Source organism: Homarus americanus, unplaced genomic scaffold, assembly GCF_018991925.1.
Source record: "Homarus americanus isolate GMGI-L3 unplaced genomic scaffold, GMGI_Hamer_2.0 scaffold4060, whole genome shotgun sequence".
NCBI lineage: Eukaryota > Metazoa > Arthropoda > Malacostraca > Decapoda > Nephropidae > Homarus > Homarus americanus.
In genome coordinates, this window is record NW_024746161.1 from 704,105 (window position 1) to 719,814 (window position 15,710).

General features: G+C 47.1%; 1 protein-coding gene across 1 annotated transcript in view; it reads right to left on the reverse strand.

Moving 5' to 3' along the window:
• Window positions 1-7,566: 7,566 nt before the first annotated feature.
• The window catches only part of LOC121878953 (homeotic protein spalt-major-like), a 47,565-nt gene continuing 39,421 nt past the window's right edge, over window positions 7,567-15,710 (reverse strand). Inside the window, exons 4-7 of the mRNA XM_042385405.1 lie at window positions 10,129-10,229; window positions 8,684-8,787; window positions 8,229-8,358; window positions 7,567-8,154 (exon numbers count right to left, since the gene is read on the reverse strand). Coding sequence (XP_042241339.1) covers window positions 7,567-8,154; window positions 8,229-8,358; window positions 8,684-8,787; window positions 10,129-10,229 — 923 coding nt within the window. The remainder of the gene's footprint in view (window positions 8,155-8,228; window positions 8,359-8,683; window positions 8,788-10,128; window positions 10,230-15,710) is intronic.

Here is a 15,710-nt window from a genome sequence, read left to right on the forward strand (position 1 = left end):
GCTTGCTTGCCAATTTGTATTCACTTTAAGTTATTTACAACCTCTTCCGCGGTCACTGATGACACTATGAACTGATTTAACTAAAGGCACAGTACTACACTACCTGGTTGGCCTTTATCACAGCCGTGACCACAACTCGGTAAAAAAATAGAATTAAAGTTTTGTCAATTGGCAATGATTTTGTGGTTGTAGGCCTCTTGACCTGGGCTGTACTTCCAACTCGGTGGAGATTGAGTTTTCAAAAATACAATCGCGTCTAGCATTAAAAATCCTACATCGATTTACACTTTCACACCACTAAGGCGATCTTACAGTATGTAATCACTATCCAATTGCCGCCGTTCAACAGCAACGAAGGCCCAAGTGCCAACAAGCTTTGTTTCAGAGATGCAACACAACTCGACCCGCACGACACTACTGTATTTTTTTTTTAGCAAAAAACAATGGTCGTTTTATAATAGTATTAATATGGGACATAATTAGATAGATGATATTTTTTTCTGTTTAATGATAATTTCAGACAAACACAAGACGAGTTTCTTTTATGACACTTATGACGCATTTTACACACAACGGAGATATTGTGAGCTGAAAATCAGAAAACTACTAGAAAAGGTATTGTACAGTATACTGCATTTGTTGCCACCAACCGAATATCGGCAATTTTATCTTAGCAAACAATAGTGTAAACAATTCTAAAACACTTTTTTCTGTGACTTAAGAAACATACTTAGACATATGTATATGTTTGTAAACTTAGAGTATACGTGTTTATCAAACGTTAAGAATGTTAGGTTAGTCGCAAACTTAAGAATAAGGTCAGGTATATTTTGGATTAGGGAAGGACTTAGGAAAAGATGATTTTAAGCTTGGATAGGGTTATGTGAGTAAGGAATTCTGGAAGGGGATTTAGGTTAGACGAAGCTAGGTTAGGTTAGGCTAAGCTAGGTTAGGATAGGTTGGCATTAGGGAAGATTTAGTGGAATTTTGTGGTGGAGCCCAGCGGGAGAACATGTATGGTAGAAACACAATTCCAATTCAATCTTTATTAACGAGTCATGATTGTCTTATTCAACCTACTGCCACTTGGAAAACACAGCTTTGTTTCCACAGTTTAAACCTGGAATAAACTGATGAAACATCAACAACAAGTATAAACATAACGTTAGATGTATATATAAATGAAACCACAAAGCCAGTTTTATAATAATAATGTTTAATGTAACTTATATCACAGAAACAAACAATAAAATGTTCACTTAATAGCAGGGAAAATGTATAAAGATCATTTAACATTAAAATTCAAATATTTGAGCTTCGTTACAAGAGTCAAGCATGGGTGTCATTGGGATAACATGAAGTACATCTCATTAGTACATCCATTAGTCATGCTGAACACTTTAGACAAGAAAATAATATTTATTTCCAAGGAATGTACAAACAACATTCAATCTGTAGGGTACAAAGATTCATAAATCCAAAAAACTTCAACATTTCCATAATCTAAAACATGGAAGAATCGAGGTCTAAAGCTCAATACCAAACACCGCTGAGAATAGTTTCCCGGCTCGTATGAGTCTCCCCAACACGGGAAAGTAGTCGACACCGGTCACTCAGCTGGGCTGGTGTGTCACGAGAATCAACTTGGCTTGAGGGGTCTGGGCCAAGAAATAATGTCGTTCACTTTGTTATGGTCTGCTAGTCTGGTCTTGTGCAAATAATTGGGCTTCAATATTAAAAAAAAAAAAATAGTCATAATACCACCATACAATATTTTGAAGAAAATTTATAAGCGAAATATCATATATATCATATCATATATACTTTGAATATATTAAACATGATTGCCAATAAAGTTTATTATTTCTTTAGTGAATAACAATATCGAGGACGACTGTTGTGACCAGAGGAATCACCGTCCATTAACACAGATCATGATTCTTTACACAACAATAACAAGACTCAAAATTGCAAACCAAATCACAAATGTAGCAAAACTGTCTTTGGGCAGTTGTCTCACAAGTTACTGTCTGTTTGTTTCTAGTTTTGGGGTTGAATTTATAGTAAGAATAAAAAAAAATGGTTTCTCACTTGTGTATATGTTTTCCCACCACACCTGTTTTGAACCTTTCAGATTATTTAAAAACTAGACATCATTCTTTCATACCTTCTCAAACTCGTGTATTTTGCGTATTTATATTTTTTAAAGTGTCGCGCTTCACCACCCAGCCAGGTACAAAAACACACTATAACACCACAAAAGGAAACTACAAAGATTCCTAATAATGTCACAAATGGCAAATTTGATCCCTGAAAATTACAATAATACAACATATTTAAATGTAAAAGGGACAACAAAGAATGAAAACCCTCAATTTAATACCATGCAAGGCCCAAATCTACCAGATGTGTCATAATGTACCTAAATGTTGAAATTGACCTCTCCTACACACTCGGGTGTGCCCGTCTGGCCCGCGGGGAGCCTGGGGTGAGCTCTACTACAGGATCTTCTAAAACCTCCTAACACGGAAACTGACAACCATTCTTTGTTGAAAAACTTGAGCTGGAAGCCACTTCAGAACTTACTAGCTATTTGTTATGCCAGAGTGCAGGTAACAACTAGGATGCATGACACCTCATAAAGCCTCCTATTGCCAGAATTTTTTGTCATGGAATCCCAACTGATAAGTGCTAGCAAAATATTAATTTGTAGTGTTGTACATTATTGCTTCATTACCATAATACTCCAAAGGATAATTTTTAACCTAAAAATTTCCTCGGGTTTCCATTTGTGTGTGTGTGTGTTGATGTGTTAAGATTCCAAAATGACCATTTTCTATAAAAATTTCTGAAGGTGGCTTCCAAGGCCGGGAAGGACTGACGGGGAACTACAACCTTAGTAGGTGTCAACTTGTAGTATATTATTGATGAATTCCTCGTCAAATAATCACAGTTGATTTGGTGTGTTGATGATGGAGATACTGCCTCACTGACTGTATGAAAGTATTACTATGAGAACGTATTGAACGGTAGGTTAACCTAATAGAACCGTTAGAACGTTTGTTTACATTTCATATTTTAAGCTTTGCTTTCACTGTTATATCATAGGAATTCAGTTTTGTCGCCTTACGTGATATGTCAGGTATGCGTGTCATAATTAGCTGAGTACAATATAATGTAGTTGACACCACGGGAACACTTAGGGTCGTACGCGGAGCGCATTGCGGACACTCATCACAACGTCCAGGGGGTGGGTTGGGGAGGGTCACAGGGGGTCGTCAGGGGCAGCAGCACTTGGAGCACTCTTACCCTCTCTAAACACGTTTTTATCTTTTCCCATTCATATAGAGTCCTCCACAATAACGGAGGGTAATTACGCAGGACATATTATATTTAGGCATATCAGAAATATTCAAAGTGGTCTCCGGGTCTGCATGGTGTTTGTATTTTTGTTTGTGACCGTGCATGCGGTAACAGACAAAGATATGATGAATATCATCCATGCCCACAGCAATACTCGAGCTACAACAACAAACACCTACTAAATCTGCAAGAAAATTTGATCCTCACAAACGGATATCATATATCCACTTTGTAATTTAAATGCCCATACAATTTGTACCTTTAATTCTTAATCCTACGATTTGTTTACAATTTTCAGTTGTCATGCCCCCACTGTACAACTGGGCAGCTTATAACTCTCCTCAAGTCTTGTAGCCCGTCTTCCAGTTTATCAATATAATAAAGCTAAGACTTTTTAGTATACTAAAGAATTTTGTGTAAGTTTATGACAAGGGAATTATTAAATGTCGGTACATAAGTAAATTATCTCTTGTGTTACAAATTTTTTTGTACCTCTAGATGTTAATTGACTACAACAGCCAAGACAATACATCTATATTTACTCAAAACTTACGAGTAAGTTTGTATCAGGAGTTTAATATTTGACTATTTGTGGCACCACAAGAAAATATTTTCAACTTTTTTTTGTGATCTGGAGTTGGACTTGTCAACATTACGTACATGATTGTGAGGAAAATAAGCGGAGGCCAAGCTGGTGCAGGGAGGACACGCGTGTTTCACAAACACAGTTTATAGCTCCTCTTGATGGATGGTTAGTGCATGCAACCGCAATAACATTTTTGCTAAATGTATTCTTGGAATGTTGCAGTTTTAAATCTCACTAATAATGTTGCAGCAGTGTTCCAGTCATCACTTAACTACTAACACCGCTGCTAATAAATCCCAAATCACCATTGTTTAGTTTTCTGTTTTCTGGTTTGTTAAATAATGATTATGTGTAAGTATCACTGTTGTTGTGAAGGTCAGTGCAACAAGTGTCCTGCCACCACTGACGGACACAGTCCTGGTGCTGGTGCACTGAGAGCGATTTTACGTTATTGCTTTGAGTTCAATCCCAATCCAGTAAGTACACTAATCCAAAGGATACACTTATAATCCATTTTCACATGTAAAACAATTGCAACACCTTCAAATATCGTCAACATGAATGATTCAGACACAGTAGCTAACAAGTGTTACCTAGAAACATTGGCACATAAGGTTCACATCGAGCTTTCCACTCTCCCTTTGTACATAATGATAAAGAAAATGACAGGCTGCCGATAACCCCACATAAGAATTCACTTGCCATAGTTCAATTCTCTAAGAATATACACAACTCACAGTTGAGAAAACTAGTAAAAGAAAATTAGAAAAATCGTAACAGCAAAATATATATTTCATTCCCTTCACTACAACCTTTGGTTCAAGCAACGGTCCCAGGGTCCTGTGAAACATGACCACCTGACAGAAGGCTAAGCCTCCTCGCGCCGTGTCTTGGCACGAAATTGAAAAATAAGAATGATGCAGTGGGTGCCATTTTAGGAGGTGGGTGCCAGCCACGAGGGCCACTGTGGATTCGGGGAGGCATACCCCACACGACACAGTCATCACCCCGCCCGCCTCTTGAGTGACTCAGCTCGACGCCTGGCTTTGCTTTGGGGCACAAACATGGCCTATGCAATTGCCAGGCTTCGTTACACATTGCATATATATTGCATTTGCATATGTTATGGTTGAGTGCATAGGAGGAGTGTGTCGGCAATTCATTTATCCACTGCTCAGTGGCCATCCAGGCTAAGGTCATGCCTCTCAGATCACTAGAAAGAACTCCATAAAACAGCACTCCCTGAGTTGGAAGAGGCAATCATGTATACACGATTAAAGTTGAGGGTCACAACTGAGACAAGAAGGTATTTGAGAAATGAGGGAAAAAAGTGACCCTAGACACAATACATGAGGAAATTGCAGGTCCTCCTACAGACACAACATCACTCTGGTTCATTCAGAGGCCGTAAAAAGACAACCATCATCTCACACTGGGCAGCCCCTCACGTTGAAGGAAGACCGCCACACATAGGACAGCCTCACACAATGAAGGAGGAAAGGACAGAACAGGGAAGACTATGTGGGTCACTGAGGAGGAGGAAGATGAACCACAAATACAAGAGAGTATTTACCCATAGGATATAAAAAAGCACAACTCTTTATCAGGAGTTAAATTTATATCACGGTCGTTAAAACCTTTGAGTAATCAGTATTGGTTGGTTTGAGCTTATAAATTATGAAACGGGATTATTTAAACTGGAAATGCCCACAATGAACGACAGTACCTAAAAATAATTGAGTAAAAATCGCCATTAGAATGTGTGGCCTTCAGTGAGGTATACCCCAGTCGTTGTAACACATATAAAGAAGGATCATGAACAATCCCGGTACTGGTTGCACACCTGGTGGGTTAAGAAGGCCCATCATCGTTGGTACAGTACTAGGAACAGTGGGCAAAGAGGGTAGGTGCAGCACTATCAGGGTTATCGAAGGGAGCCAGAGAGTCTTGCCAACTCTCAGGTGAATGTGAGGGTGAAGGTGTGAGCCGAGGTCAGTAGTACTGGTAATGGTATGTCGGGGTGGGAGGAATGGTTATGATGACGAGGGTATGGGGAGGAAGGGTACTGTGAGTAGGGAGAGGATCTATCCTTGCTACTCTGAGGGGTTGGGGTGAGCGGGGGCCCTGGGGTACTGGGTTGAAGGGGCACAGCACCCCCTGTAACAAACACCTCCCCATGGGTGTGGGTGGTGAAGGATGGTGACAACTCAGGTCTTGGTATTGGAGACATTTGTCGCGAGGTAAATAATGGTGAGTGAGATGAAGGAGCCACGATGCGGCTAATGGGAGGTAGTGGGGGGTTAGCTGGGGAGAGTGGGGGCTGCACATCCCTCCTCGCTCCACCATACCTAAGTTCACAAGAGGTGACATTTGTCCATGTGGAGAAAGTTGGGAGTATGGTGGGAGCTGAGTGTGGGGGGACAGTTGGTTATGAGGGGAGAGTTGGTTGTGCGGTGACAACTGATTGTGTGGCGATAACTGATTATTAGGCGACAGCTGGTTGTGCGGAGAGAGCTGAGAATGTGGGGACATTCCACGGTTTGCAGGGTGGTTGTGAATGGGAGAATTTAATCTATGCAAATCAGGGTCATGTCGGGGAAGGGTTAGGTCAAGGGAGTGACGGTCATCTGGGTGGGAGTCGGCTACATACACAGTTGTGCAGACAGACCCTGGTCTGAGTGCCTCACTCGTGTAGGTCAGTGTGCGGCCTGTTACACTGAGATCCACTGAATGTGAGGGTACTCGTTCTAGTTCATAGAGCTGTGCACGACCGGACTGGTGGCCAACTTCACCGTGATATCGTTGCTGGAGACTCGCAAGATCAGCCGGTCGAAGGAAGAGGTTCGCTCGTGTCATATCAACACACTGGTCCAGGGGTACAGGTGAGCGTAGGCCATCAGTGGTTACTAGATATGAACGAAGAGCATCAGGTGTTGGGCTGGGAGAAAGATAAGGTGACCTTGGAGGTTCTGGGGAACGTAGTGCAGGAAGTCTCCGGAAGTCATGAGGTTGCAGCTCCGGCAGTGGTAGTTGGTCTGCCAGGTGGTCATTACGAGGTGACAGATGCCCACTCTCACCCATGGGGTCCAGCCCCATTGAAGCCTCAGAGTCGTCCAGCTGGCCTGGCAGGCAGTGTTCTTGACTCACAGGCGTCAACTCCGCATGACGGTAGTGTTTGTAACTCATATCCAGACCCACAGATAGTGAGGACGATAACGACACTGGCAGCCCCTGAGACACCGGCAACTGGTCCAGCACTTGCAGCGTCGGCTCCAGCCCACCGCTGGAACTGAGCGGCGTAGGCGGGGCCATGGGTGTGCCGGGGTCTACCGGCGTGGCAGGGGTTGGTGGTGGGAGGTCATCTGACTTAACTAAAGTGAGATTGTGGCGTGTGGTCCGAGTGTTGGTGGTGATGGTGGTGAAGATCATCACCGACAGAGGTGGGTGGCAAGTGGTCCAGGGCAGCATGCAGATTGTCTTGCAAGTCGTGGCTCAGTTGTTCGCTCAGTTCACGGCTGCCTATCGTTTCATGTACCACCATCACCTCCGGCAGGTCTCGTGGGTCATACTCCCGTTCTAAGGTGTATTCCAGGTGTGCTCGCTCGTCGTCAGCAGCGCTAGTGTATTTTATGTGTGTTGAAGGCTGCGTCGTGTGGTAGTATGTGCTCCATGGATGTGACGACTGTGTTGGGAGGTAAGGGAGAGTAGCGGCCACTGTACCCCAGCAGACGGTCATGGCTGCCCACACCACGCCCGTCCATCTTCATGGTCTGCTCCGCCACGTTCAGCGCCGCCTCCACCAGAAGCGAAGCATTAGACTCTCGTCGGTATAGTTTTTCCTCCCCAGTGATTTCTTCTTCTTTCTTTCTTTTCTGCATCAGCTCTTCCTCTAAGCGGTCATCGAAGTCATAAACATCGCGAGCATCATCAGGATCATAATCTCGGTCTTGCATATCTAACGGGTCGCCAAGCCACTTGCGTGATCCTTTACTGACCAGACGAGTCGCTGTCGCTGCGTATTTAGTAACGTATCCGTGTAAGGTAGCTGCAGGCGGTAAGCTAGCTGCTGCAGCAGCAAGTAGAATATCTGCTCTCGAGGTTGGTGGTCCTTCATTTGAGGTGAGGGAGGAGAGGGGAGGGTCGGCGCTGTGTGAGGAGTCGTCTGGGGTAGGAGGCTCGGCCGGGGTGGTGTCTGGGGTAGGTTGCTGACCCAGGGAATCTGAATTCTGGTTGGGCAGAGAAGGCACCTTTCCCCGGCCCGGGTCATTCACCATCCCACCAGAGTACGAGTCGAAAGTGTATGGGATGCAGCGAGCATGCTATCCCCCGTGTAGCCGTGCACCTTCTTGTAGTGGAACTGTAAACATTGTTTGGTCGTGAAGGCCGCATTACAGCTCGTCTCTATACACCTGTGGACGAACACACAAGTATTAACCATCAGTTAGTTATATACACACACTAACAAAATCTCAATGTTAAGGTGTAGTGTAATAATAAGGCTAGTAAAACTTCTTTCCTGATCCAAGAAAAATATTCAGTATATTTGATATCTAAAAAAAATATCTTTTATGTTCGATTACTGACCAACCCTTGACCTACCAACCCACCCCTGATCCACTTTGACCTACCAGCCCACCCCCACTAATCTACTTTCTGACCCACCCCGGACACCCTTAGTCCACCTCCTTAGTCTACTCCTTAACCACCCACCCAGTCCACCTCTTGTTGACTCACTTGAAGGGCTTGACGCCGGAGTGGGTTAGCATGTGGATCTTGAGGTTACTCTTATTCTGGAACATCTTGCCGCAGCGATCACAAGTGGCGCCCGTACTGAGGTCCTGCGAATACCAAGAAACAGTGAGAGTTTGTCGTGGCGCGAGATACAAGGGGAAATGTCACGCTGGTGGGGGTTGGGTGGGTGAAGTAGGTGGAAGATGTTAATAAGATAGAATAAATGGGAATAATAATAAAATTTTGTAACAGATATTAATGGAAAATAAATATGATGATAATGTGAAGTGTGCTAGTCATTGTTTGGTGCTGGACGGAGCCACAAGAGTTTCGAGAATTGTCGTGTGTGTGTGTGTGTGTGTGTGTGTGTGTGTGTGTGTGTGTGTGTGTGTGTGTGTGTGTGTGTGTGTGTGTGTGTGTGTGTGTGTGTTTTAACATCATAACTCTCCCTTCTTGATTCATACAGCCAACATACACAATACATCAGGTGTACAATAAATGAAATAAATATACAAAAACACAGACAGTACTGATCGCCCAACTTACTCGAGTCGGTCCATGTTTATTGTGACACTGATAATATTGTCCTTTACTTTTTTTGCACATGTTTATTTTTGGATTTTTATGGAAATCTTTATATTGAAAGCACTCTGAGGTGGTGTGAAAGAATCCAATGCAAGATTTTAGACGAAACAAATCTAAACTTACAATCATGTGTTAAGTTTCCGAAAGCACCGAGTGTGTGTTTACATTTGGCGGCTGAGGGACTATGGCATTAAATTGTTTATGAAAAAGATAATATAACTTCACTTATAGGAGAAATAACCTAATTTTGATAGGTTAGGTTAGGTTAGTTTAAGATGAGTTGGGTTAGGTTAGGTTAGGTTAGGGTCACTATAATTCCTGAAATGAAATTTAAATCACCTTAAAATACGTCAAAGAATTTTTTTTTGCCCAAAGTTCCCGTTACTATTCATGTGTAAAAAATATAAATTTACACACATGACGCCAGGATTATTAAGAGCAAGCGAAGAGACACTACAAGACGCCAGAATGATTGAACGAAGGCCAAGTGAGATTACAGGACACCAGGATGATTAAAAGAGAAGTGGCATTACAAGACGCCAAGATGATTAAAAGAACGCCAAGTGGGATTACAGGATGCCAGGATGATTGAAAGAAGGCCAAGAGACATTACAGGACGCCAGGGTATACAAAAAGACATGGAAGAGACTAGGAAAGACAATAATCACGAAACAATAACAAAACCAACTATCCAGGATAGACATCAATGATGCCATGGGAGGCTAGAAGACCCGTGTAGCTAGAATTAGCATTCATACCAACACCAAATTGAAGTTCGTTGAGAGACGGTGGACCTTCACAAGTTAAGTTCTGACCATCTCGCGTCTTACTGTAGTTCAGCTGAGTTGCTGAAGTTTACTAACCTTGTGGTGAACCTCCTTTAGATGTCTCTGGAGCGCTGCCCGGGACCCTAGCACCTTGAAGCAGAGTTTACACTGGAACTCCCTCAGCACCTCTGCCATGTCTGTGTCGCAGGGGGGAAAGCAACTCATTACCAAATGTCCTGTGTTTATCCTCATTCAAACCTCCACTTGTTTCTTTGCCTACCAACATGTAAAATAAACATGAAGTGTTTGGCGTAAAAGAGATGAGAGCAAACTGTTCCCAGGCGCCGAGAGCTGTAACACTATGAAGGATGAGGAGTTAAAAGGGGACGGCATGGAACACATTACAGCAAAGGTTCGTACCATAAAACCAGCGCCGCCACGATAAGTCATCTGCGCCTGGCGTTATGGAGGCTACAACAGAGAATCGTGCGCACCACTTCTGCTGGCAGTAATGTAGCGCTCTTTTATGGTACCAACTATGACACAACGCGACAATACAGAGATGTGACTTGTCTTGTTTATAATTTAGTGAACAGCTGGATGTTGTGTTGGGGGTGAATACTGTATAGTGTTGGTGGTGGTGAAGGTTGTGGTGGTGGTGGTGAAGGTTGTGTTGGTGAAGGTTGTGTTGGTGGTGGTGAAGGTTGTGTTGGTGGTGGTGGTGAAGGTTGTTGGGTGGTGGTGAAAGGTTGTGCTGGTGGTGGTGGTGAAGGTTGTGTTGGTGGTGAAAGGGTTGTGTTGGTGGGGTGAAGGTTGTGTTGGTGGTGGTGAAGGTTGTGTTGGAGGTGGTGAAGGTTGTGCTGGTGGTGGTGAAGGTTGTGTTGGTGGTGGTGATGAAGGTTGTGTTGGTGGTGGTGATGAAGGGTGTGTTGGTGTGGTGGTGAAGGTTGTGTTGGTGGTGGTGGGGAAGGTTGTGTTGGTGGTGGTGATGAAGGTTGTGTTGGTGAGTGGTGAGAGGTTGTGTGTTGGTGGTGGTGAAGGTTGTGGTGGTGGTGGTGAAGGTTGTGTTGGTGGTGGTGAAGGTTGTGTTGGTGGTGTGGAGTGAAGGTTGTGTTGGTGGAGGTGGTGATGAAGGTTGTGTTGGGTGGTGGTGAAGGTTGTGTTGGTGGTGGTGAAGGTTGTGGTGGTGGTGGTGAGAGGTTGTGTTGGTGGTGGTGAAGGTTGTGTTGGTGGTGGTGGAGGTTGTGTGTTGGTGGTGGTGAAGGTTGTGTTGGTGGTGGTGGAGGTTGTGTTGGGTGGTGGTGAGGAGTTGTGTTGGTGGTGGTGGAGAGGTTGTGTTGGTGGTGGTGAGAAAGTTGTGTTGGGTGGTGGGTAGAGGTTGTGTTGGTGGTGGTGATGAGGTTGTGTTTGGTGGTGGGGTTGTGTTGGTGGTGGTGAAGGTTGTGTTGGTGGTGGTGGAGGTTGTGTTGGTGGTGGTGAGGTTGTGTGTTGGTGGTGGTGGGAAGGTTGTGTTGAGGTGGTGGTGAAGGGTTGTGTTGGTGGTGGTGAGAGGTTGTGTTGGTGGTGGTGTGAAGGTTGTGTTGGTGTGGTGGTGAAGGTTGTGTTGGTGGTGGTGAGAGAGGGTTGTGTTGGTGGTGGTGGTGGAAGGGTTGTGTTGGTGGTGGTGAGGTTGTGTTGGTGGTGGTGAAGGTTGTGTTGGTGGTGGTGAGGTTGTGTTGGTGGTGGTGGAAGGTTGTGTTGGTGGTGGTGAAAGGTTGTGTTGGTGGTGGTGGTGAAGGGTTGTGTTGGTGGTGGTGAGGTTGTGTTGGTGGTGGTGAAGGTTGTGTTGGTGGTGGTGGAAGGTTGTGTTGGTGGTGGTGAAGGTTGTGTTGGGGTGGTGGTGAGGTTGTGTTGGTGGTGGTGGAAGGTTGTGTTGGTGTGGTGTGAGGTTGTGTTGGTGGTGATGAAGGTTGTGTTGGTGGTGGTGAGAGGTTGTGTTGGTGGTGGTGAAGGTTGTGTTGGTGGTGGTGGAAGGTTGTGTTGGTGTGGTGTGAGGTTGTGTTGGTGGTGGTGAAGGTTGTGTTGGTGGTGGTGGTGAGAAGGTTGTGTTGGTGGTGGTGGTGAAGGTTGTGTTGGTGGTGGTGGTGAAGGTTGTGTTGGTGGTGGTGATGAAGGTTGTGTTGGTGGTGGTGAGAGGTTGTGTTGGTGGTGGTGAAGGGTTTGTGTTGGTGGTGGTGAAGGTTGTGTTGGGTGGTGAATTGAAGGTTGTGTTGGTGGTGGTGAAGGTTGTGTTGGTGGTGGAGGTTGTGTTGGTGGTGGTGAATTGTGTTGGTGGTGGTGAATGTGGTGGAAGTGAATGTCAGGTTGGTGGTGGTGAATAGGTTGGTGGTGGTGAATAAAGGTTGTGGTGGTGAAAGTGGTGGGTTTGGTGGTGGTGAATAGAGCTGGTGGTGGTGAATATTGTGTTGGTGGTGGTGAAGGTGTGTTGGTGGTGGTGAAGGTTGGGGTGGGTGAATTGGGCGGCGGAATTGTGGTGGTGGGTGAAGGTTGTGTTGGTGGTGGTGAATTGTGTTGGCAGGTGAACAGGGTGGGTGAAGTTGTGTTGGTGGTGGTGAAGGCTGGTGGTGGTGAAGTCTGTGCTGGTGGTGGTGAATGGGCTGTGTTGGTGGTGGTGAAGGTCAGGCTGGTGGTGCGAAGGCTGGTGGTGGTGAACAGGGTTGGTGGGTGGTGAATGTTGTGTTGGTGGTGGTGAAGGCTGTGTTGGTGGTGGTGGTTGTGTTGGTGGTGGTGAAGGCTGTGCTGGTGGTGGTGAATACGGTGGCTGGTGGTGGAATACGTGTTGGTGGTGGTGGGAAGGTCAGGTTGCGGTGGTGAATATTGTGCTGGTGCGGTGGTGAGGGGTGTTGGTGCGGTGGTGAAGGTCAGGCTGGTGGTGAAGACGTGCTGGTGGTGAGAAGGTCAGGCTGGTGGTGGTGAAGGTCAGGTTGGTGGTGGTGAAGGCTGTGCTGGTGGTGGTGAAGGTTGTGCTGGTGGTGGTGAAGTTGTGTTGGTGGTGGGTGAAGGCTGGTGTGTGGTAAGGGTTGTGCTGGCGGTGAAGGGGTTGTGTTGGTGGTGGAATAAAAGCTGGCGGTGGCAGAATATGGTGCTGGCGGGTGGTGAATACTGGTGCTGGTGGCGGTGAATATTGTGCTGGTGGTGAAGATGCGCTGGTGGTGGTGAAGGTCAGGCTGGTGGGGTGAAGATTGTGCTGGTGGTGGTGGTGAATACTGGTGTTGGCGGTGGTGGTGAAGGTTGTGTTGGTGGTGGTGGAAGGTTGTGTGGTGGTGAAGATGTGCTGGTGGTGGTGAATACCAGTTGGTGGTGGTGAAGGGGCCAGTTGGTGGTGGTGAATAACAGGCTGGTGGTGGTGAAGATTGTGTTGGTGGTGGTGAATATTGTGCTGGTGGTGGTGAATATTGTGCTTGGTGAGAATGTCAGCTGGTGGTGGTGGTGAATATGCTGGTGGTGGCGGGCTGGCTGTGGCTGGTGGTGGTGAAGGTCAGGGCTGGCGGAAGACGCTGGCGGTGGTGAATATTGCGTTGGTGGTGCGAATATTGCGCTGGCGGTGGTGGCGAATACGTGCTGGCGGTGGCGAATAGTTGGTGGTGGTGGAATAATAGTGGTGAAGCGTGTTGGTGGTGGTGAAGGTCATGCTGGTGGTGGTGAATAACAGTTGGTGGTGGGTATTGGGTCAGCTGGTGGTGGTGAAGGTTGTGCTGGTGGTGGTGGTGAAGGTTTGTGGTTGGTGGTGAAGATGTGTTGGCGGTGAAGGCTGTGCTGGTGGTGGTGAATAACAGGGTTGGTGTGAATATTGTGCTGGTGGTGGTGAATAATGTGCTGGTGGTGGTGAATATTGTGCTGTGAATATTGTGCTGGTGGCGGTGAATAACAGGCTGGTGGCGGTGAAGCTTGCGCTGGTGGTGGTGAAGGGTTGTGGTGGTGAATATTGCGGGTTGCAGGCTTGTGCTGGTGGTGAAGGTCAGGCTGTGAATATTGTGCTGGTGGTGGCGAATATTGTGCTGGCGGTGAATAACAGGGCTGGCGGCGAATCTGGCTGGTGGCGAATACTGGCTGGTGGCAGGTGAATACCGTGCTGGCGGTAATATTGTTGGCGGTGGTGAAGGTTGTGCTGGTGGTGGTGAAGGTCAGTTGGTGGTGCGGGCTGCTGTGCTGGTGGTGGTGGTAGTACTGGTGGTGGTGAAAGCCAGGTTGGTGGCGGCTGTGTTGGTGGCGAAGATGCGTTGGTGGCGGTGAAGGCTGGTGTTGCGGCGGGTGAAGGGGCTGTGGGTTGGTGGTGGTGGAGGCTGTGTGCTGGTGGTGGTGCGAAGGCCAGCTGGTGGTGGTGGTGAAGGCTGTGCTGGTGAAGATGTGTGCTGCGGTGGTGAAGGCTGGTGGTGGCAGGTGAAGGCCGGTGCTGGTGGCGGTGGTGAAGGGGCTGCGGTTGGCGGTGGTGAAGGCTGTGCTGGTGGTGGTGAAGGCTGTGCTGGTGGTGGTGAAGTGCTGGTGGTGGTGAATATTGTGGGTTGGTGGTGGTGAATAACAGGTTGGTGGTGGTGAAGGCTGTGCTGGTGGTGGTGAAGGTCAGGTTGAAGGCCAGTTGGTGGTGGTGAAGGCTCGGCTGGTGGTGAAGGTCAGGTTGGTGGTGGTGAAGGTCAGGTTGGTGAATATTGTGCTGGTGGTGGTGGAATATTGGTGGCTGGTGGTGGTGAATACAGGTTGGTGGTGGCGGCAATGTTATGGTGGTGGTGAATATTGTGCTGGTGGTGGTGACAGCTGGTGGTGGTGGTGAAGACTGTGTTGGTGGTGAAGATGTGCTGGTGGTGGTGGAAAACAGGCGTGAATATTGTGTTGGTGGTGTGGTGAATAACAGGGGTTGTGGTGGTGAATACGGTGCTGGTGGTGGTGAATACAGTTGGTGGTGGTGGCGAATACAGGCTGGTGAAGACGTGCTGGTGGTGGTGAATAACAGTTGGTGGTGGTGAAGGTCAGGCTGGTGGTGGGGTGTAGGCTGGGCGGTGGTGAAGGTCAGGCTGGCGAATATTGTGCTGGTGGTGGTGTTGGGTGGCGAACAGCTGGCGGGTGCGAAGGCCAGTTTGGTGGTGGTGAAGTCTGGCTGGTGGTGGTGGTGAAGCCAGTTGGTGGTGGCAGGTAGCTGTGCTGGTGGTGGTGAAGGTTGTGCTGGTGGTGGTGAAGGCTTGGTGGTGGTGAAGGTTGCGTTGGTGAAGGTTGTGCTGGTGGTGGTGAAGGCTTGCTTGGTGGTGGTGAAGCTGGTGCTGGTGGTGGTGGTGAAGGCGTGCTGGTGGTGGTGAAGGCTGCGGTGGTGAAGGTCAGGCGGCAGGCTGTAGTTGGTGAATACTGTGCTGGTGGTGGTGAAGGTGGTGTTGGTGGTGGTGGTGAAGCTGTGCTGGTGGTGGATGAAGCCAGTTGGTGGCGGGTGAAGGTCATTGTGGTGGGTGAAGGGCTGTGCTGGTGGCTGTTGGCGGTGGTAAATGGTGCTGGTGGTGGTGAATAGCAGGTTGCGGTGGTGAAGGTCAGGTGGTGAAGGTTGTGCTGGTGAAGTGTCAGGCTGGTGGTAGCTGTGTTGGTGGTGGTGGTGAAGCTGTGTTGGTGGCGGTAGTGAAGCTGTGCTGGTGGTGGTGAAGGCTGGGTGGTTGGTGGTG